The sequence below is a fragment of the Vulpes lagopus genome, chromosome 1 (assembly GCF_018345385.1).
Source record: "Vulpes lagopus strain Blue_001 chromosome 1, ASM1834538v1, whole genome shotgun sequence".
Lineage (NCBI taxonomy): Eukaryota > Metazoa > Chordata > Mammalia > Carnivora > Canidae > Vulpes > Vulpes lagopus.
In genome coordinates this window covers 14,062,103-14,084,517 of record NC_054824.1, presented here as the reverse complement: position 1 = coordinate 14,084,517, position 22,415 = coordinate 14,062,103, and the positions used below count along the sequence as shown (strand labels likewise).

The window sequence follows — 22,415 nt, the reverse complement described above, 5'->3', positions numbered from 1 at the left end:
TCAGAGATGAAAGCATTTCGGTGAACACAATGGGGAACGTTATTTTAACATATAAGAAAGACAGAAAAAACACTAAGCACTATTAAGAAATTAAGTCAGTAAACACTGTATATAATTAGTAGTAAAGGTTACATATGATAGAATGACAAGGAAATGAACAGGTAAATTGTTTCAATTCATAAAGAAGGTTTTCTTATGTCCATTCTACGGAATTTGACCTAATGGGTAATCTGGGAATAAAAAATGAGCTTTGCTTTTTACAAAGATCAGTCCAGTAACAGTTAAGAAACTAAGTAAGAAAGGAAAGTTGAAGTAATAGGCTACTGCAATAATTTAGACAGGAGAGGATAAAAGCCTAAATTAGAATAATGGTAAATAACAGAGTGAATTGAAGAATAGGGAAAAAGGAAAAAGTCAGCTTGACAGAACATGACATTTGAGTACAAGGATGGGAAGAAATCTAGTATTTCCATCATATTTCTATTTCAGAATCTGGGTCTAGCCTATCTTCACCACAATTAAACCATGGGATTCACCTAACCTTCACGGATTCTATTACTCTACATACTAAGTGAATCCTCTGATGTCCCTCACCAGCTTAAAATACCCATTACAATGACTAGTGGATATACATGGTCTTAGGTACCTTATACTATTATACTCAATTGAAATATAAGTGATTGTTCTTTCTTCTTTGTTCTTTTGCTCTACCTCTTTAATACAATTACACCAAATTATCTGTGTGAAAGAGCAATATAAGAAATCACAAAAACGTTTTTCTCATGAGACTAATTTTCTCAAAGCCACTACTTCTAATTATACTTCCATTATCAGCATTATTTTCATTCAGAAAGAGTAGCTGACTAGTCAACAATAGTTTCAATAAAGCTAATATTTATTCAACTTAAACACAGCATTAAAAATAGATATAACAAGGCATTTGCCTAAATTCAACCCTAAGGTTTTCTGTCATGTAAATATTCTTTTGGGATATTACATCTCAAAATAATCGATTCCTTAAACACATCAATCTATAGAATAGTCCCTAAGTATGAATCAGATGTTTTGCCAACAGGTAAAACTCCCAGGATTACTTTTAATGACTGATATTTAAAACAATGATTTCTGACTTGTCAGAGATACTCAGGGAAGAAGTCTAAATGGTAATTTATTTCTTAAAAATCTTAATGTCCGCATCATTTAAACAAAGAATCTAGTCATGGTACTGAATAAACAACATTTTAATACTGTTTTGCTAAGTATTCTGAGGTATCCTTACAACTGAACTAAAGAAGAGGAAAGACACTTTTTATTTCTTAAAAATCTTAATGTCCACATCATTTAAACAAAGAAATAATCTAGTCATGGTACTGAATAAACAACATTTTAATACTATTTTGCTAAGTATTCTGAGGTATTTTTACAACTGAACTAAAGAAGAGTTTCTACAGTTTTTGAGAAGTATTTTAGTCAGACCATCCCCTCTCCCCAATGGCCCTAACATCTTAGAAATGAAAACAGTGAAGTCCAGAGGGTTAAAATCCTAGTCAAGTTGATCTGGGTAAACTAGATACTGCATTTTCACTATAATTTTCCAATGAATCTAACTACTTCTATATTTTTGAAATATTAAGTGTGATTCTATGTCAAATGCTATCAGAAATCTCATCAAAGTACATTTCACTTCTCCTAGGCTTAAACAACAACAAAAAAATCCCTTACTTAATAAAGCCCTTGAACTTCAGAAGATAATCTAACTACAAAAAGATATATGACATTCACTTTGTACTTTCACAACTTAAAACAATGAGGATATTAAATTTAATATTATACTATATTAAAAATCAATGATAATTAAATAATATGAAAAAATAAAAATATTTGAAGAATAAATTTAAACATTTGATGATCATAAATAAGTATATGAGATATAACTGAAACACCCTCCCCAAAGTTGGTGTATGGAAGAAAACTGTCAACCAGCATATGATAAAAAGTAAGGATCTAAATTTTTCTTCTATCGAGAAATCACCTGAGAAAACTTTTTCATTTATTTATCAAGTGAATCTTAAGGCTCTAAAACATGCCAAGCACTATTCTAAGACCCAAGGATAAAGTGCTGAACAAGAAAAGTAAGAGCCTCATGAAACTTACATTCTAGTAGCAAAACACGTACAATAAACAAGGAAAACATCAGATGATGATAAATGTTATGGAGAAAATGTCACTTAAGTTATAAGATAAAAGCGTTACTCTGTAACAACTTGAGATTAGATGGTCAGTGAGGGCCTCATTAAGGAAGTAAGTTTTTAGCTTACTTCAAAATAACAAGAAAGGATCTACCCACTCAAAGAGTAGGACAAAAGAACATTCTCAACATAGGAAATAACATGTATAAAGACCTCAAAACAGGCACCAACCAGGATGGAAGAAGTGAGAAAAAGACCAGTATTTCATGAAGCACAACTGATATGGGAAAGGATGACTTGAGATCAGAGAGAAAGGTGGAGGCCAGATCTCACAGGGCCAAAGTATCAGCATGAACTTTTTTGGTACAAACTGGAGTCTGGAAAATTTGCAACAAGCATAGTGTTAACTATGCTTTTTAGTTACCAGAGTCTAAAAAGAGAGGATGAATTTCAATGAACAAACTCAGATGTTTTATCAAAAAATAATTTGTTTTGTTTTTGTTTTTTAACCTTGGAAAAGTAACCTATATGAATATGTAGTATTACAATCTCTAATTATAATTCCCATCAAATATAATCAACTGATGCGGGTATCAGTGTGCAACAGGAATTGCAAAGTTTGGCTACAGTGCTACCCATCACTATGTGTTAGTGGGCTTCTTTAAGATATTGAGTTACATGGCTTTTAAATTCCCTCAAGCTACATTAGAATTTTCACTGACTCCTTATTTCAAACATAATAGTGGTTTTCAAACTCTAAATTGCTAGGAATCTCTCATGTTTGACTGTATAATGATTACTAATTTTATTCTGTTTCTCTGACTCTATGAGCTCGTAGATAGATAAGATTATCTTCCCTAATTATAAATACTTGCTTGGAAACTTGAGCCTCTCCCTATATAGTATGTAGTTTAAAAGGATTCCATTTTTGAACCTTAGTGGTTCTATAAAACAAAATAAAACAAAAAAACTATACCTATTTGTTTTGCAGCCTGCAATATATCATTTAAGTCTTCATTTACACTTTGTATCTCACTCTTCTCCAGTTTTTCATTCAAAAATGTTACTATCTTCTTCCACGTCACATCCAAATCTAGAATTTGTTCATGAAGTTTAGACCGCTTCACCTGAAACAGCATAATACAGAGACAATGGTTAAAGATTTCCTCAAAGCCATCACATACTACATATATTTTGCATTACATTATACAACTTGACACTATCCACAAGAATTCAAAATTGCTTTTTAACTAAGCTCCCAGAAGAGCTTTACCTAAATGTGATTTTAAAAAATCTTGTCCTGGGACGCCTGGGTGGCTCAGTGGTTGAGCACTGGCCTTTGGCTCAGATCATGATCCTGGGGACCTGGAATCAAGTCCCATATAGGGCTCCCTGCAGGGAGCCTGCTTCTCCCTCTGCCTATGTCTCTTCCTCTCTCTGTGTGTCTGTCATGATTAAATAAATAAAATCTCTAAAAAAATAAAATAAAAATCTTGCCTGTGTAAAGGATATGTTTAATAAAAACTTTGTTTTTTATAGTTTTAATCACAATGAATATTAACTGTGCAATTATTTTCATACAGCAAAGGAAAAAGGAAAAAGTCCAACATCCGGGGTGCCTGGCTGGCTCAGTAGGTAGAATATGTGACTCTTGATCTTGGGGTCCTAAGTTTGAGCCTCACTGGATATAGAGATTGCTATAATAAATAAACTTTAAAAAATTGCCAAAAATTGAATTAAATTATTTCAATGGGTCATAGCTACAGAAAGGTTCAACTTTGAACTCTTTTGTATTGTTGGATATATCCCAAGATATAAAGTTACATTAAAAAGAGGTTCATTAGAAGGTGCCTGGGAGACTCAGTCAATTGAGCATCCAAATCTTGGTTTCAGCTGAGGTCATGGTCTCAGGGTTGTGAGATTGAGCACCCCACTTGCCTCCATGTTGGGCTACATGCTGGGCTGGGCTCTGCCCTGGGCAAGGGGCCTGCTTAAGATTCTTTTCTTTTTTTAAAAGATTTATTTATTTATTTGAGAGAGAGAAAGGGAGAGAGACAGCATGAGCAGAAGGGCCAGAAGGAGAAAGAATCTCAAGGAGACTGTTCTAGGTGCGGAGCCCAACAAGGCACAGAATCCCAGGACCATGAGATCATGACCTGAACCAAAACCAAGAGTTGGATGCTTAACAGACTGTGCCACCCAGGAACCCCTGCATCCTTCTCCTCTCCCATGCTTGCTCTCTCTCTCTCTCTCAAAAAAAAAAAAACAAACAGAAAAACCCAACAACAACAAAAGAGAGGAAAAAAAAAAAAATCAAATGAGGCTCATTAGATCTGCCACCTTCTTTCTCAGGAAAAAAAAAAAAAATGAAGTGTTTAAAAGCCTTTAAGAATAAATGAAAGAACATGGAATAAGCATGTAGTCCTTACACATTTTCAAATTTTAAAATTTCTTGTGGGGCACCTGGGTGGCTTAGTCTGTTAAGTGTCCACCTCCAGCTCAGGTCATGATCCCAGGGTCCTGGGATGGAGCCCAAAATCAGGCTCTCTGCTCAATGGAGAGATTGCTTGTCTCTCTGCCTCTGCCTACCACTCTGCCTACATGTACACTCATTCTCTGTCAAATAAATTTAAAAATCTTCAAAAAATAAAATAAAATAATAAAATCTGTGAAATCTCTAATGTAAAAGTAACTTGTAAAAGGGACCTTGGTTAGGTGAGGAGAAAAAACAATTCAAGTTTAAGATAGTAATATTAATTAACTATATAAACTATACCTTTGATTGTCATGGAAGTGCAAATCAGCTCCCATTGTAAAGAAGGTCAACTGTTTACTATAGTAAAACTGTATCAATATTAGAGGAAAAAATCTATCTGAAGGCTGTTAACAAATCTCAATCTTTAAGGGAAGGTATTAATTGTAAAACTGCATAAGGACTATAAGCAATAAAAAAAATTCCAACCTACTAGAAAACAACATCAATATTCTAGAATAGAGTCAGATAAAAAGTCATCAACTGTGACTGCTGTTTTTTTAAAAAACACAGGATCAGTTCCTTCATATATATATTATATAGCTCACATGTTCATATCTATCTATAGTTTATATACCTTCGGCCTATAAAGTACACAACCAATTATAAGGACCAGAAAGAAGTCAATTATGAGACCAGCTACTGATTTTAAGATTTAATATTTATACTTTCCATGTTATGGTAAAGACATTATTTCTTTCCATCTTATAAAAATTTTACCAGAGACTATAAACTTATCAGATGATCCAGAATTAAATCACTAGATTAAATTACAAAATTAACTGCAAAAGATATATTAGAAACAAAAATTAACAAAGAATTCACTACCATAGTTGTGAGTATTCTCTTTGACAATACTGTCACAGGTGCTTAAGGTAAGTATTCTCATGAGAAACATCATTACCCATTCCCCTTCTAGGTACAATAACAAACAAGGTAACACTTACCATTTTAAGCCCACAGAACCGAAAAAAAGAATGTCAATTATCTACTCACATTCTACATTTATAATGTTTTCCATCTAAAAAGTTTACCTTTAAATCAGCCACTTCTTCATTATAATTATCTTGCTTGGTGACATTTGAAAAGGAGCGCAAAGCTCCTGTGAGACGAGGTAAAGCCATCTATTATTCAATCAGTGATCCATACAAGGAGAAACCTGAAACTGAAACAAAACAATATGATATTTATCTGTTGGGAGAAGGCTGGAGAAGTAATCAAACTCAACAAATTGACTCATACAAGAGAAAAGAGAAACCAATTAGTTAAAAAGCAATTTGCCACCAACGTTGAAAAATTCTCCTGACACGCTTTTTACCTATGAAGTTTTTTAATAATCACACTGGCTATGGCTGAACTGAAGAAAGGAAAAAAAGAAACACTTGTTTGTGGGTACTACTATAACCCCTGCAAAATGAGTTTTACAGATTCCCAATGACAGGTCTCTAATACTGTATCACCATTGCCAGTCACACTGAAAGAGATAAAAGCACTTTCCCATCTTTTCTCAAATTCTGTTTTATGTTCACTGATTTCACCTCACATTATCCCTTGCTTTCAGAATCTCACTGGCTTTTTCTCTTCTTGAAGTATCAAGCATGTTTCCATCTAAATGCATTTGCATTAATAGTTCTTGCTGTTTGATATGCTCTTCTGATGTTCATATGGGCTGACTCTTTTGGCACAAGATACCTCCTCAGATGGGGCTTTCTTGACTATTCAATCTAAGACAGAACAGCTACTCAGTTACTGTCTCTCAAAGAACAAAATTTCAATTCTCCTTATAATAATTTTTTGCATTTTCTTATTCATTTATCTGTTGTATCGCTCTACAAAGAGAAAGCTTCCGGCCAAAAAAAAAAGACTTTTATTTCACTGATCTGTCCTGGCAAATAGAACAGTCTGGGAATATATCGGGTACTCGATAATTACTTGGTAAGTAATTAAAAAAAGAAAAATGGAGAAAAGGAAATAATGGAAACAGGGAGACTGAAGAACAGAAGGGAAAAAAAAAATTAAAGCAGCTGGGGAAAGGGAGAACTCCCAAGAAAAGAAAGAAACCAGATGATCTGATCTAGATTCCTTGTTTACATGAGGACAACTAAACAACTAAACCTTCTGGCAAACAAACTATGAGGTGAGTCTTTATGAAAACACTGTTGGAGGGTCATCTTGGATTAAGACTGCTTATTATAAACTATAATCTACAGGTTTATAAGACGTGGCTCCTTGGAGAATGTCACAAAAGGTATATAAGTCTCTAGGACAGTTTTCAGGGATGATTTTGCCTCACATGGAACATTTGGCAAAATCTGGTGATATTTTGAGGTATCATAACTGGAAAGTGGGGGGTATGCTGGCTTCTGGTAGATAGAGGCCAGTGATGCTGCTAAACATCCTATAATACAGAGGACAGTCTCCCCACAACAAAGAATTATCTAGCCGAAGATGTAAGTAGTGCAGGGCTTATGAAATCATACTCCAGAGTCTGAAATAGAGGTGTTTTATAACCCAAACATTTCCTACACTGTGAAATGTCTCACAAACCACAATTAAGAGACCTAATTGATTATTCTGGGCCAAAGAGCATGTGTCCAATATGGGAAGGAAAGCACCAGGAGGACCATATAGAATATGTCAGAACATGCCTGGATTCTGCTCTTCTTCTTCATTATATCCTTGAAGTTATCAGAAAGTTTAATACTTGGAAAAATCTGAATCCTATATTAGAATAATTATATATAAAATAACTGAAACGTTTAAACAATAAGAGAATTAAAAAATAATGAATAATAATAAAATAGGAAATGACCAGGGAAATTTGAAAACATAACTTTTAGAAATAAAAACACATATTTATTAAATTTAAAAACAATCCAATGGATGGATTAAAGAATAGATTAGATGTAACTAAAGAGAAAAGTAGTGACCTGGAATAAAGATCTAAAGAAATAACCCAATATGCTGTCACAAATAATCAAAGTAAAGATTAAGAAGAACAAAGAGGAAGAAGTCCAAATATATCAATCCTCACAACAAGTGTAAATGAATTAAACTTAACATTTATAAGATCAACAGAATTACTAAACAGCAATCAAGTGAATATTAAAGCTATACTTAAAACTCCAGGAAGAAAGTTGTAAGTCCATCACTGAAGTGAAAGCTCAATATTTGATTACTGAAAGGTCAAATCTACACTCTATTCAGTAAAGTTATATAGGGGACCTGAGCAGTGAAACTAATAAGTTTAATTTAATGAACATATACAGAAATCTATACCTAATAATTAGAAAATACATATTCTTCACAAGTACATTTATAAAACTTCAATGAAATAGTCTGTGTATCTTAGGCTATAAAGCAAGTTTCAACAAATTTCAAAGAGTAATAAGTACCATACAGATCAGAGGTCAACAAACTTTTCCTGCAGAAAGACAGAGTAAATATTTTAGACTTAGGAGGTCATGTGCAGTCTTTGTCACATAGTTTGGGGTTGTTTTGCTTTTGTCTTAAATAACACCAGGTGACCAAGTTAGTGTGTTGACCCCTGATACAGGTTCTGTTTACTGAGCAAAATACAATTAGATTAGAAATCAAAACACAAAGATAAAGTAAAAAAAAACACAAATGACTGCCCTGCATATCAATATGGAAATGGTAGGAAAATGGCTGGGGAAAAAAAAAAAACATTTGGATGCCCTGTATCACATCAAAGAATTTTAATCAGAAAAGTAAGATGACCCAATTTGCAAATAAACACCCTAGCCAGTTGACTTTAAATTTCAACTACTCATTGGGAGTGAATTTAGAGCATTTCTGGGAACAAAATGATTCAAAAATCCATACCTGGATTTTTCTAACATGGGCTAAAAACTGTCCAGAGCATTTGGAAAAAGAAATGAAAGCAATAGTCAATAAACAGTACAAAACAGAGATTCTTGAATCTTAATCTATATCAGTCAACTACCTAAAACTAAGCCCCTGACACTCTACTCCTCACCCCCAATTTTGACTCAATGGATCAGATGGCCCTGAGATGGGGCATAAGAATTTTACATTTCCAACAAGTTCAGGTCAAGGACCACACTGAGAATGACTGTCTTAGGGATATTACCTTTCATTCTTAAATCACCATTCAATTTTATCTCAGATCAATAGTTACCAAGGAGTTTCCTCCTACTAAGAATTCAGTGACCTGAGTTTAGGTGCACAATCTGCTCTCATGGGAGCCTTTCTCAACCAGATCTGTGAGACGATTAAGTCTCAACTTAAAGTGACTTGAGTGACTTTTTTCTCAATTGTCCCAAGGATGGAACATGGTTACTATTATCCACCAGGAAAAGTAAGGCACACAACCATGCCTTAGGGCACTGGTATTTAAAATCGTAATCTAGATTAAGAGACTGTAAAGATAGGCATTCTATTTATAATGATTGACGTTTCCCAGAAGCCTTTAAAGGTCTTCACAGTAAACTGAATATATTCTGCCTCAGAACCTGCCTTTTACCATCTAAGTTAGTGCTTTCAAAATACATAACAAGAGACATATGATACATGGAGTATTCTGCCTCAGGCATGCTTTATGAATAAAAAGGGGATTTATGACCACTACTTCTCTTATTTTTACATATATTCAACTGAATCCCCTGTCCTTCTCTGAAAAGAGCAGGGCGAAAGAATAAAAATGGATGAAGCCTAATTCACAAACCTAACAAATCCTAACAAACAAGGTAATATACCCAATCTCTAAGAATAGATCAAACAGCAGGGCCTGGTAATGAGGCCATACTGTTGCTACATAATATACTAATAGGAAACTTTAAAACTCCTTGCAGTCTCATCAAAATGATCAATATTAATTATACTTGTCAAGAATATAAACTAACACATGCTACTTGATTTTCTTTTTTGTTTTACCTGTTTTCTTCCTCAGGTCAAATGCTAACACTAAAAATGTAATAGCTCATTTGCTCATGATCATCTGTATATCATTTATTCACAAATATCTGAGTTTGTCCTATTTACCAAGAACTATGTTAGACATTAGGCATTAGTAAGACTTACAGAACTCTGTTCTTCCAGACTCACTGTACTTTGTTTGTACCAGGTAAAAAGATTACTAACACTTAATGGTATCTAAAATATATAAAGTCAGGGGCACCTGGGTGGTCCAGTGGTTGAGCATCTGCCTCTGGCTCAGGTGGATCCCGGGGTCCTGGGATGGAGTCCTGTGTCAGGCTCCCTGCAGGGAACCTGCTTCTCCCTCTGCCTGTGTCTCTGCCTCTCTTTTTCTAAGTCTCTCATGAATAAATAAATCTTAAAAAAAATAAACAAAACTCTCCCTAAGAGACATACATATATAAATATTTTGTACTTCATTCCATAAGCCACATGAATGCCATGAAACCTATCCACATGAACCTCTAAAAACCTCTTAAGATCAGACAGTAGAGGACCAAGAACAGAGTCCTAAGAAAGAGATCAGCAAAGACTTGTCATATGAAGAAAGTGTTACCATAAGAGAACAGAATATTTCAAATGCTGTTACAGAGCCCACAGTACTTGGCCACTCTCAGGTCTTAGATGACTTTAGCACACATAGTTTCAAAAACACTGGGGGAGAAAGCAAATTTCATTGATTTAAAGGATAAATGAAGGGGAAAAAATGAGGAAATAAAATGGATACAAGCTAATTTTTCAAGAAACCTGGCCAAGAAGAAAAGAAGAAAGGACAAGAAATAGTAAAATACATTGGGTCAAGAGTTTTTGAAAATATAGGAGAGAGTTGAGCACAATTCCATAACCAAGAAAGAGCCAGTAGAGAGGGTAATGCTGAATAATCAGAAGGCTATGACTAAGGGAATAGAGTCCCTGGGAATACCAGCAAGAATGAGAATAAAAGCATGAAGTAGAGATTTAAGACATGCTAGAAGGAAGAGCAGGGAGGGATGGATATGTCAAAGTGCAGATATGTTTCTAACATTGTGAAGCAGAAAGTGAATGGGGAGAGAAAATGGTAGTGAAAGGGAATTCCACTAAAAAAGACACTTACTTTGTTTGAGGTTGCTGGAAGTATTCTAAAGACGATGAGAAAAAAGTTTTGAAGACAGAGGCAAAAGTTTGACCTTACCAACAGTAAGATGGGAAATTAATTAATAAATCATTACACAATTTTTCAAGTAGCAATGAATATTCAGTTTATACTGGAAAAACACAAATTTGGATTAGCAACAATCTGGCAAAGGAAAAAGATTGTTATGATCCAGGGTTAAGGTTTTATAACATAGGGACAGTAGGAGGACAATGGAGTCTAAATGATGAGAATAATTAAATTCTGGATTTTAAATCCAAACAAAAGGAAAAAACATTCCAGTTGGAGGTCTTAAAGACACATCGTAATGTTCATGGTTAAAGTTCAGTTTTATAAGATGACAGTGAATACACATTAAGATAAACTGTCCTGGAGTGCCTAGGTGGCTCAGTAGTTGAATATGCCTTCAGCTCAGATTGTGATCCCGGGGTCCTGGGATCGAATATGAATAAATAATTAAAATCTTAAAAAAAAAAAAAAGATAAACTGTCTTATGTAGCAGTTGTTACCTCGGTAATTTTTATTCCATATTGTATATGACCTACTAAATGGCAAATGAATAAATTTAAAAAATCCTAAAATAATAAATATTAACACCTTAGCATATAATTTATAAATGACTAAAACCCAAAAGACTATTTTTATTGGCCAGAAGTACTACCTGTGATTATCTGAATGAATCTTCAGAATGATTAGACATATGTACAGATAAAAAAGAAAGGTCTTGAAGAAGTTAATTGCCCTTTTAAACATTCAAATAGGGAAGAAAAAAATCTGATTTTTTAGAAAATAGATTTCAAAATAGATTTTCCTTTGTGAAATGTTATTAACCAACAATCAGTGGGCTAAAATTCTAGTATAAATTATTCCAAAATATCACATAGTAAGTCTTAAGATCCTTCATATTTCAAATCTGTTTCTAAATTCTAAAAAGGGCCTGTTTGACAGTAACTTTAGGAAAATATAGTTACTGTAGTTTCCATTATAAACAAATAACAAAACCTCCAAAACAGCCAAACTCTATTTCCTAATGAAGATAAAGCCAGCAATTAGCTGTTGGCAATCATGGATACTAGAAAATTACCAGGGTGGAGGAAAGGGGGGTGGGTTGTCAAAGGTCAAAGTGATATAATGTAGGAAAGGGATGATAAAAACACTCAAATGATGGGAGGAGGCTGTGAATAGAGTAAAAATTAGAATTTAAAATTTCAATATTTAGAATTATATGCACAAAAATCAGATCTTGAAAAAGAAACTGGAATATTTACATTTTACTTCTAAAAAGTGACTTAACACAGTCAAGATCAGAATTTAGAAAATATCAGCCTTCATAGACATATTATAATATAATCCTGTATTATGCCATTTCAGAAAGGGGTAATTTTTCGCAGTAATTTCTAATTTGTACATCATTGCCATCAATTAGTTAATAAGGTAGAGTCACATCATAGACACATTCACTTATTTGAATCAACCAAATAAAACAGGCCAAATAAAAGACATAGACAAACAAAAACAGCAACACTGGAAATTTTGGCACTATTTCATATATTGTATGTTTGTTCCAGAGTGAATGAGGAATAAGCAAAGAAAAATGATGCTCCCTTCATGTCTGAATCACCATATGCATCTCAAACTGTGAGCATCCTGCTACACTGCATGATTCCAATGTTTAAAACTATGCTCCCTTAAAAAAAAAAAAAAGATATACAGGGCAACTGGGTGGCAGGTAGGTTGAGTGTCAGACTCTTAATTTTGGCTCAGGTCATGACTTCACAGTTGTGAGATCAAGCCCCTAAGTCAGGCTCCTTGCTTAACATGGAGTCTACTTGAGATTCTCTCTCTCCCTCTGCCGCTCCCCCGACATGAGTGCACTCTCTCACTCTCTCAAAATAAATAAAATCTTTTAAATATATATTTTTGGGGATCCCTGGGTGGCGCAGTGGTTTGGCGCTTGGCTTTGGCCCAGGGCGCGAAAAATAAAATCTTTTAAGTATATATTTTTGTGTGAACATATGTATTTATATGTATTTTTGTACACACACACAAACACATACATCATGGCCATTAAATACAAGCCAAGGCGAAGGCAGACAATCACTGATGCACCCAGGTGTCCCTCTTTTTCTTTTTTAAGATTTTATTTATTTATTTGAGAGTGAAAGAGAGGTTGCAACACAAGTGAGGAAGAGCTTAGCAGGGAGTCCAACACAGGGCTTGATTCCAGGACCCTGAGAACATGACTTGAGCTGAAGACAAATGCTTAACTGATTGAGCAACCCAGGTGCCCCTATCCTAACTCATTCTGAAACAAGAAGCAACTGCTCTTCAACAGTTTCCAATCAAATTAGAAATCATGGAGAACAGTGAAAGCAAAGGAAATATAAAAAATATATACATATACACTTTTTATATAAGTCAACATATATATAATGGTTTATTAAAAATGATACTTATATAAGGTTCATACTCTCTAATTTACCTCCCCCAACTAATTACTTACTTATATGAACCCAGGTTTCCAACTCTAGGAAGAATGGACCTAGTTAGGCTCATAACTATAAACCAAAGTCTTTATATTATAAGAGACCCCTATAATTATATTAATTTTACTTTTTAAGGATAAAGAAAAGCTTTTCTTTAAATGCCCTTGAAAAAACAAGTGTCCAGAAAAACGTATCAGCAGCAGTCATGAACAAGAAGAATATAGTCAGAAAGCATTTCACAAAGACTAAACAAGTTCACATATTACTCCAGAAAACACATACAACAGATACACGACACACTAGGAGTGCTTAACTCTCTTGACACTGGTCCAGTTGAAAAGGTCCTGGGTCAGATTACCTGAGAAAAGCAGAATTCTCATTCCACCCCAAACTATGGGCTTCTAGAAGACAAATGCAAAGAATTTCTGTCTGTCCCTTAATAAAACCTAAATTCACCAAATCAAAACTCTAGTGATTCTCTAGACTTAGCTATTTAGAGAAAAGGGTTTTTCTGACCTTACACTTGCTCCTGTGTGTTACAGCTGTATGGAGCACTATTACATTTTCCAATATGAGTTTTTTTTTTTTTTTTTGGAAATCCGACTCAAGCTTTTACACCCAAACAACTAGGATTATCCACTCTGAATCCAAAAAATATTAATCAAAGGGTATGATCTTAACTTATTGTTTTGTGCACAGTAAAGGAAATTCTTAAATAGCCCTAACACTGACATATAAAAGACGTTAGCACACACTCACTACCCCTCTTTCTCAAGTAGAGAAAAACACTAATTTCAGGACTCAAATTTATTTATATGATAAACAAAAAATATAAAAAACAGAAAAGTCAGTTACTCACTAGACATTATGAATGCCTTTCTATGTACAAATACACAAAGAGTAAAAATTTTATGATTTTACTACACTGCATTTAATATATATGCTTTATTTAATCTTCCTGAAAAAACCTATCCCAGGGACCATTATTTAACACTCAAGTCTGAATTGTTTATTTCAATATTTATGAATAAAAACTTTACTACTGATAAAAAACCAGAGCACTCTCTTTTGCTTTGCTGTGATATCAATTAGAAATATGCCCTGACAAAGTCCATGAGAATGTTTTCTCCGTGCTTTGTTCTGAGTTGAGCCATCACTTCCTTATAAGACTTCATTCTAAGCTACTCAGAGCTTCCTAAACTGAGAAAAACTGTTTGAAAGAGTCAGGCCTATTAGTTCTCATTCTTTCCAATATTCTAATTTCTAGGCCATATTTTTTTAGCAATAAATTACATATTTTACAATCGAGAGGAAAAACAGGTTTTGACAATGATATCCCCTACCTTTTTAAAACCTAATTGCTGAAAGAAACACCATGCTTCAAAAAGCATTACAAACATATTTTTAAAATTCATTTTCTCTAATGTTTTAAAAATTATAGCATGTAACCTTAAATTTTTAAATACTAATGTAGTCATTTCTCTAAAAATTCCCGGTTAAGAATTTTTAGTGAAGATATTAGGAAAATCATAATATCTGTTGGCTTTTTAAATAAAAGTGACATCTGTGTAGGTTGAACTATGTCTTCCAATGTTTTATAAAAATTCCCATCTAAATATAGACAATAAATTACTAGATGTTGCTTTCTGATCATAAATGTACTTTTGAAAAAAACTATCTGTACTTAAGTTATCAAATTTAGGCACTCTTTTCCGTATTAGTGACTTCAAAATAGGTGAACACACCAGTCATCATACTTTAAGTTTTCTCTTCACCAAGTTAATCAGTTCCATTTCTTCACATCAACCCCCTCATTATGTCTTGGTTATATCTTGTAAATTGCAGTATTTTTTAAAAGAGAAAGATCTGAAGCATATAAGGCAAAAATTTAAACTTGTTAAATCTGTATAGCAAGTATATTAGCATTTGTTAATTTATTTTCTGAAATTTCCCATATTCTTGAAATATTCCATAATTAAAAGTTTTAATTAAGTGTCAATAAATACAGAAGGCTAAGAAGAGAGATAATAGTTTTAAAGCATCAAACTGAATGTTAAATCGTATGTTCTGAAAATACTATCTGTAAATTCTTTTTTTTTAATATTTTATTTATTTATTCATGAAAGAGAGAGAGAGAGAGAGAGAGAGAGAGGCAGAGACACAAGGCAGAGGGAGAAGCAGGCTCCATTCAGGGAGCCCGACGTGGGACTCATCCGGGGTTTGGGGCTCGATCTGGGGTATCCAGGATCACACCCTGGGCTGAAGGCGGCGCTAAACCACTGAGCCACCCTGGCTGCCCTTACCTGTAAATTCTAAGGTTAATGAGACTGAACATTTGAACACTGAGCATCTGGGTACTTGTTTTAATGTTCCCACACATATTATGCATCAATGCCATTAAAGGGAATAGATAATAATAGGTGACCAAATTTTTGAAATAGGTACCAGTCTTTTTAAAAGGTTAAAGAGAAAAAAAATGAATACAAAGTAAAAGATTAGATAAGCCCATCATAGGAGCACACCTTAAGAGACTATTTGTAAAGACTTGAAAAACACCAGCTCCCCAGGGTCAAAAAGTAAACTTCAAGATGGTAATCTAACCAAGGAAGACTTTAAACCTAATCAGTTTTCAAAATATCTGAAAAAGAACCAAAGTGTTCTTTATCCCACTCTTTATTCAGCACCAATAAAAAATATACAGCATTTGGTGAAAACTTTTTATTCATTCATTAATTCATTCAAGAAAAATGTACTCAATAGGTATATGTGATAAAACTGCTCAAGTGAGGGACGCCTGGGTGGCTCAGCAGTAGAGCATCTGCCTTTGTCTCAGGGTGTGATCCTGGAGTCCCTGCTTCTCCCTCTGCCTGTGTCTCTGCCTCTCTCTATGTCTCTCATGAATATATAAATAAAATCTTTAAAAAAATTGCTGAAGTGAAATTGTTTCTTCTCTCCTTATTACTAATATTTTCTTTTCTTTTTTTTTAATAAATTAATTTTTATTGGTGTTTAATATTTTCTTTTCTACTGATCATCTCCAAAGCCTAAAAATACAGTATAGGAGCTCCCATACTTAAAAACCTCCACTGACTCCACAGCCCTCTTCAATTAACACCCTACTTTTCAGCTTATCTACAAAAAAATCCCATTCCAATCAGACTTTTAGCTCCACTGTTTCACCACAAGAGCTATTAGTATCACAAATTATCTCCACATTGCCAAATTCAATGTTAATTCTCAGTTCTTGTTTAATTCCGGTCAGTTTTTGACCTAGCCCTTGTAGAGACAGTTGCCTCACTTTGCATCTAGAACACCAATATCTCTTGTTTTTTTTTTTTTTTATCCAACAATACTGGCACTTTTTTCTCCCATTGGTTCCTCCTTATCCTCCTATCCTTTAAGCATTGCTGTGTCCCAAGAACAGAGATCAAGACCTGCTCTCCAGCTCCACTTGTTCCTTAGGTGATCTCATTCAGTCTCAAGTCTTTATGTATTATTTATATGCTAATTCCAAATTCTTAACTTACACATCCTATACATCTCTCCTATACTCCAGATTTGTATACACATTAGCTCTTCCACATCTCCACTTGTATGTCTAATAGGTCAACTCAAGCTTAGAAATATCAAAATTGCTCTCCCACTGCAAATCTCCTCCAATGGTCTACCTCACTTAAGTGATCACAACTCCATTCTGCCTGTTGGCTCAGGCCAAAAAAACTTGGGAGTTATGCTTTACTCATCAGCAAACTCTCCCAATTCTACCTTCAAAATATTTTCAGAATCTGACCTCTTCTCACTATCACCCTTTCTTCCCTGGTGATTATTACAATTCCCTATCTAGTCTCCCAATTTTCATCCTTACTCTCTAACAATCTTCCACACATAAACAAGAATGATTCTTTCCCCAAACAGGTAACATTTGTGGCTCCTTCTCTGCTCAAAACCCTTCAACGGTTTCCCGTATCTCTGAGTAAACTTCAAAATACTTAAAAGAACTTAACTTTCTCTTACATTTTGATGTGATCTCCTGTAACTCTCCTCCTGTTATATTGGGACATCCATATTGGCCTTCTTTCCACTGATGTAACTATACAGATCTCTGCATGAACACTTCTCTCCCACATGCCACATAGGTAGCTCTTTCATTTCCTCAGGTCTCTGCTCAAATGTCTCTTTGCCAGAGAAGCCTTCTCTGATCACCCTATCTAAAATGACACCCCCTTTCTTGGTCCTTCTCTTCCATCCAACTCACTTTACTTCATGGCATTTATCACATGACACACGTTTCCTGGGTTTTCATCAGCTTCATCAAACAGAATATGAGCCCCATGAAGGTGAGAATCTTGCTTTGTTCATTAAAGTATCCACATTATCTAAAATACTGTTTGGGGCATAGCAGGTCCTCAGTAAGTACCTGCGTAATGGCCAGATGGATAGAGTGACAGGAAGGATGGCCAAAGTGGCCATAAAAAAGGGCCAGTATTTACATATATGAATACACACACATATGTGTGCACACAAAAACATATATATAAAATAAATGTTTTTACATCATCTTCATTTCAAGACCTCAAAAATATTTTCCCACATAAGTTAATTTAATCATTAGTTTATTTTAGTCTTGAATAAGAGATATTTTACAAACTAGTAAATTTTCTCAAACACAAAAATAAAAACCTAATGTGATTTATTCAACTCATGATGCCACTCTTCTCAAAGAACTCAATAACTTATACATGCAAAAATTTAATTCTAAAATTAATATTTAAGCACTTTCTAAATATCAGGCTAATGGAAAACAAAAAGTAATGATAAAAGCTGACAGTAGCTAGAAAGCCTAGGCTAGGAGTGGGCTCAGAAGGAAATCCATAATAGAAGAATGTAGGAACAGCTTTCAGTCACCTGATATTTCTTAACTAACATTTTTATTATATTCAATAAATACCAAGTGAATAGCTCTGAAAAACTGGAGCTGTATCAATCATTTTTACAAACTCCCTAACAGCTCTAATTTCTTCCCAAGCTAATAGACAAAATCAGTAACTTAGGACACCAACTTTTTCGCTTTTTAAATCAATGACAAGGCCTCTACTTTGCTTACTTCAGACTGACCAGACAGCATTCATGGGTATTAGTATTTTTCCTTGCTTCAAGTCAATTCACTGAACAGTCTTGCAAAGCCAGCAATTAATCTGTGATTCTTTTCAAAAGTGATCTTTAAGTTATTTCTGTTTCCCCATTTGCAGAGTACAGACAGTGCTAATATTTTGCAAAGTTTCCTTCATTCCTTAAAGAATGTACTCAGAAAGACCATTTAGCAAGCCCCTTTGGTGCTGAAAGTACTGCTTAAATCAGGTCTAATTTAGAAAATGCATGCACACTGGGAAAAGATGCATTGAAATTATTTTTTTGCAAACTGAGTATCATCTTCATATTAAGTTCTTATAAATCATTTATGTAGTGTTTTAGAATTAAGTTTTTTAAATCAAGATGAAGGTATATTTATCTCTGCTGATGTTTAAGAGCAGATTTTAACATTTTTATAGTGTTTCATCTGAGTGGCCTGTTGGGCATTTTACTGACTCTCAAGAAAGTATATAAAGAAATTTTTCTAAAAAGACAAATAGAACCCTCCAACAACAGGTGTGTCTGTGTGGGTTTGTCTTTGGACACATAAGAATTAGAGGCAAAGAAACATGGATTTGGAGATGTCTGGGGCCAGCCTTCTCACTGTAGGCTCAAGATCAACATTCAAAATATGAAAAAAAAAAAAAAAGAGGAAAAGGAAAAAAAGGAAAATTGTCTCATTAATAAGAATTTCCTCTCTTGGAATGGAATATGTTTTCCTTTATCAAAATCACATGCAATGTGTCTTAGCGACACACAATTAAATAACTTGCTAGTCACTGACTTAATTTCAAAATGACCTAGCAAGTCTCTAAAAATGCTAGAAAACTGGGGCAACTGAGTGGCACAGTCAGTAAAGATCTGACTCTTGATTTTGGCTCAGGTCAGGATCTCAGAGTTGTGAGATGGAGGCCCGCCCACTTTGGGCTCTGTGATAAGCGAAGAGTGGGCTTGGGATTCTCTCTCTCGCTTTCCCTCCTTCCTACACACGCACAGGCATGCACACTCTCTAAAATAAACAAATCTTTAAAAAAATAAATAAAATAAAAATTAAAATGCTGGGAAACAAAAAAAAAAAAATGCTGGGAAACATTAGCAACTGCCTGACTACCCATAATTCTGAGGCTAAATCCCTCCTTTCTTTTGAAGTTCTGCTTTAATAGAACAGAATTAAAAATTAAGAGGCTTTTGAATTATATGGTTAGAGTAAAAGTTCTCCAATATGAATTGATTGCATTGGAATCACTGGCATTTCTAGCATTTCTAGACATTCTAGACGTTTCTAGACACCTTCCCCCAGAAATTTTGATTCAGTACACCTGAAAACCTTTGGTTTAGTTATTAAGTAAGTAGGTATGAACTTTCTCTCCTTCAAATATAAGTATTTCAGGACGCCTAGGTGGCTCAGCAGTTTAGCGTCTGCCTTCGGCTCAGGGCGGGATACTGGAGGCCAAGGATGGAGTCCCACATGGGGCTCCCTGCATGGAGCCTGCTTCTCCCTCTGCCTGTGTTTCTGCCTCTCTCTCTGTGTCTCTCATGAATAAATAAATAAAATCTTAAAAAATATATATAAGTATTTCTCAACAATGATCTTATTAAACCATATCCTGACAATGCTTACTGCTACCTGTAAATTTATTACATGTTAATAGCTTTTTAAATTATGTACTTCTTCCAAATTCCACCCTTATTTTTCATTCAGTTCAAACCTTTGATAATGAATGAACTTCCTACAAATTCTCTTTGAAGAGAATCACAAAAGTAAAAGAAGATAAACCCAAAATTCCCAAATCAGAAAGATAAAATGAGACTCTATCTTAATTTACTCCCCAAGAGTTAGTCTATTCAAATAACAATGAAAAGCAAGATAACATAGTTGAAAGTAAAATAAAAATAAGGAGAACTGAGTTCAGATGTCCCATTTTTGTTGATGATAAAAAGTCAGCTAACTTCTCTCTATATCAACTTTCTGATCCATAAAATAAAGCAGGATTTCAAAATGATTTTCTACACCCCCTTCAGGTTGAATGATCTGATTAAATCAGAATATTCAAAGATGGATTAAATTGCATTAAATCTGAGTAACAGAGTTTCAGAAATAAGACAATTTGTAAAGCAGATTATCATAGCGAACAGCAGAAAAATGAAACTGACCAAACAGCGAACATTCTCAAACATACTTGCTCATCTACATGCAAAAATGGAGGACTTAAATGAGATGGTGTATGCTAAATGAATGAACATTTATGTAGGGCTGTCTACTTTAAGCAAGGCATTATACTAGGCAAAAAGATGTAATAAATAAGTATCTACTTTAAAAAAAAACTATGTATGAGATAGACACATAATGCCTACCTTCTTCTTACAATTACTAAATACATAAGATACCTTATTCTTTCCTCTTTGGTAATTATGCATTTTTTCTTTCCATAAATGTTTGTGTTTGTTAAAATTTCAACTTCAGATAGATATCTTCTCAAAGTTGAAAACTGCCACATTATATCAAGATATACTTTGCACTGAAAGAGCTTATGCTAACTACCTCCCCAGAGAGGTACTATGGGGCAAAAAGTTTACTTGTCAATGAGTACCATACATATTTCTGATGATATGCTTTGTGCATATAATTATTGTGAATTACAAGTTATTAACACACAGAGATCCAATGAGACCAATGTAAAAACTGGAAAGATAGTCTTTTTCAGGTAGAAACTGACTTCTGATTGTGAATTTTTTAGTTAAGGATACTTTGCAAAAAGAAATATAATTATTCCTGGGGCTCCTGGGTGGCTCAGTCAGTTAAGTGGCCAACTCTTGATTTCTGCTCAGGTCATGATCCCAGGGTCATGAGATCCAGTCACATGCACTGGGCTTCCCACTCGGTGGGGGGTGGGCTTGAGACTCTCTCTTCCTCTGCCTCTGCCTCTACCTCTGCCACCCCTCACACAAACTCCCTCTGTCCTTCTGTCAAAAAAATAAATCTTAAAAAAATTTTTTTTAACTGGCAAAACACTGGCATCGTATACTTTCTTTTTTTTTTTTCCAAAGATTTTATTTATTTATTCATGAGAGACTTAGAGACAGAGAGAGAGAGAGGCAAAGACAAGGCAGAGGCAGAAGCAGGCCTCAAGCAGGGAGCCCCAGGCGGGACTCGGCTGGGGGGTCTCCAGGATCAGGCCCAGGGCTGAAGGCGGTGCTAAACCACTGAGCCACCTGGGCTGCCCTGTATATTTTCTTTTTGATCAAAGGCAAAATCAAGTCATGCTGTTCAAGTAAAATAATCTACTCCTCTTTATTATTTTTTTTAAAGATTTTCATTTATTTATTCATGAGAGACACACACACACAGAGAGAGAGAGGCAGAGACACAGGAGGAGGGAGAAGCAGGCTCCATGCAGGGAGCCCGACGCAGGACTCGATCCCGGAATCCTGGGATCACGCCCTGGGCCGCAGGCAGGCGCTCTACCGCTGAGCCACCCGGGCTGCCCAATCTACTCCTCTTTAGAGGCCAGTTATGTATAAACATTGACAATAACTTATCCTCATGAAAAGCCACACTTTGGTTCACTAGAAATCCACGACAGCAAGAGGAACCCTTCAGTCAAGGTTCTCTGGAAAAAGGATGTGAGACTACAGAAAGTTCCACAAGCACAGACACTGTCTCTCTCTTGATTTCCTAGGCCTAGCACAGTGCCCTGCACATAGGAAGACATGAATGAATGAAATGATTAAAAAAAAAAGTTGGTTCAGCAGGGATCAAGAAGGCTAAGCCATGAAAAATTAACTCATTCAAGTAAGATTACTTAGCCTACACTTAACTGGCATCTCTAACGAGCATTTTTTTCTCATGCGAGACTATTATTATAGCCATCATTAAAAGATGTGTGAGCAGGGATCCCTGGGTGGCACAGTGGTTTGGTGCCTGCCTTTGGCCCAGGGCGTGATCCTGGGGACCCGGGTTTGGGTCCCACGTTGGGCTCCCGGTG

The 22,415-nt window shown here is 34.9% G+C and overlaps 1 protein-coding gene and 1 non-coding gene across 5 annotated transcripts in view; one reads left to right on the top strand and one right to left on the bottom strand.

The window, feature by feature from the left end:
• The window catches only part of ASCC3 (activating signal cointegrator 1 complex subunit 3), a 347,397-nt gene that overhangs the window by 323,501 nt on the left and 1,481 nt on the right, over positions 1–22,415 (bottom strand). For 3 of the 4 annotated variants that reach the window (XM_041745387.1, XM_041745396.1, XM_041745410.1), the window contains exons 2-3: positions 5,757–5,887; positions 3,166–3,316 (exon numbers count right to left, since the gene is read on the bottom strand). In XM_041745387.1, the coding sequence (XP_041601321.1) occupies positions 3,166–3,316; positions 5,757–5,846 (241 nt within the window). In that variant the 5' untranslated portion in view covers positions 5,847–5,887. The remainder of the gene's footprint in view (positions 1–3,165; positions 3,317–5,756; positions 5,888–22,415) is intronic. The other variant, XM_041745404.1, reaches the window with a different exon arrangement.
• LOC121475357 lies at positions 18,932–19,062 on the top strand. The gene has a single exon (XR_005983730.1). It is a non-coding gene; the product is annotated as a small nucleolar RNA SNORA38 (small nucleolar RNA).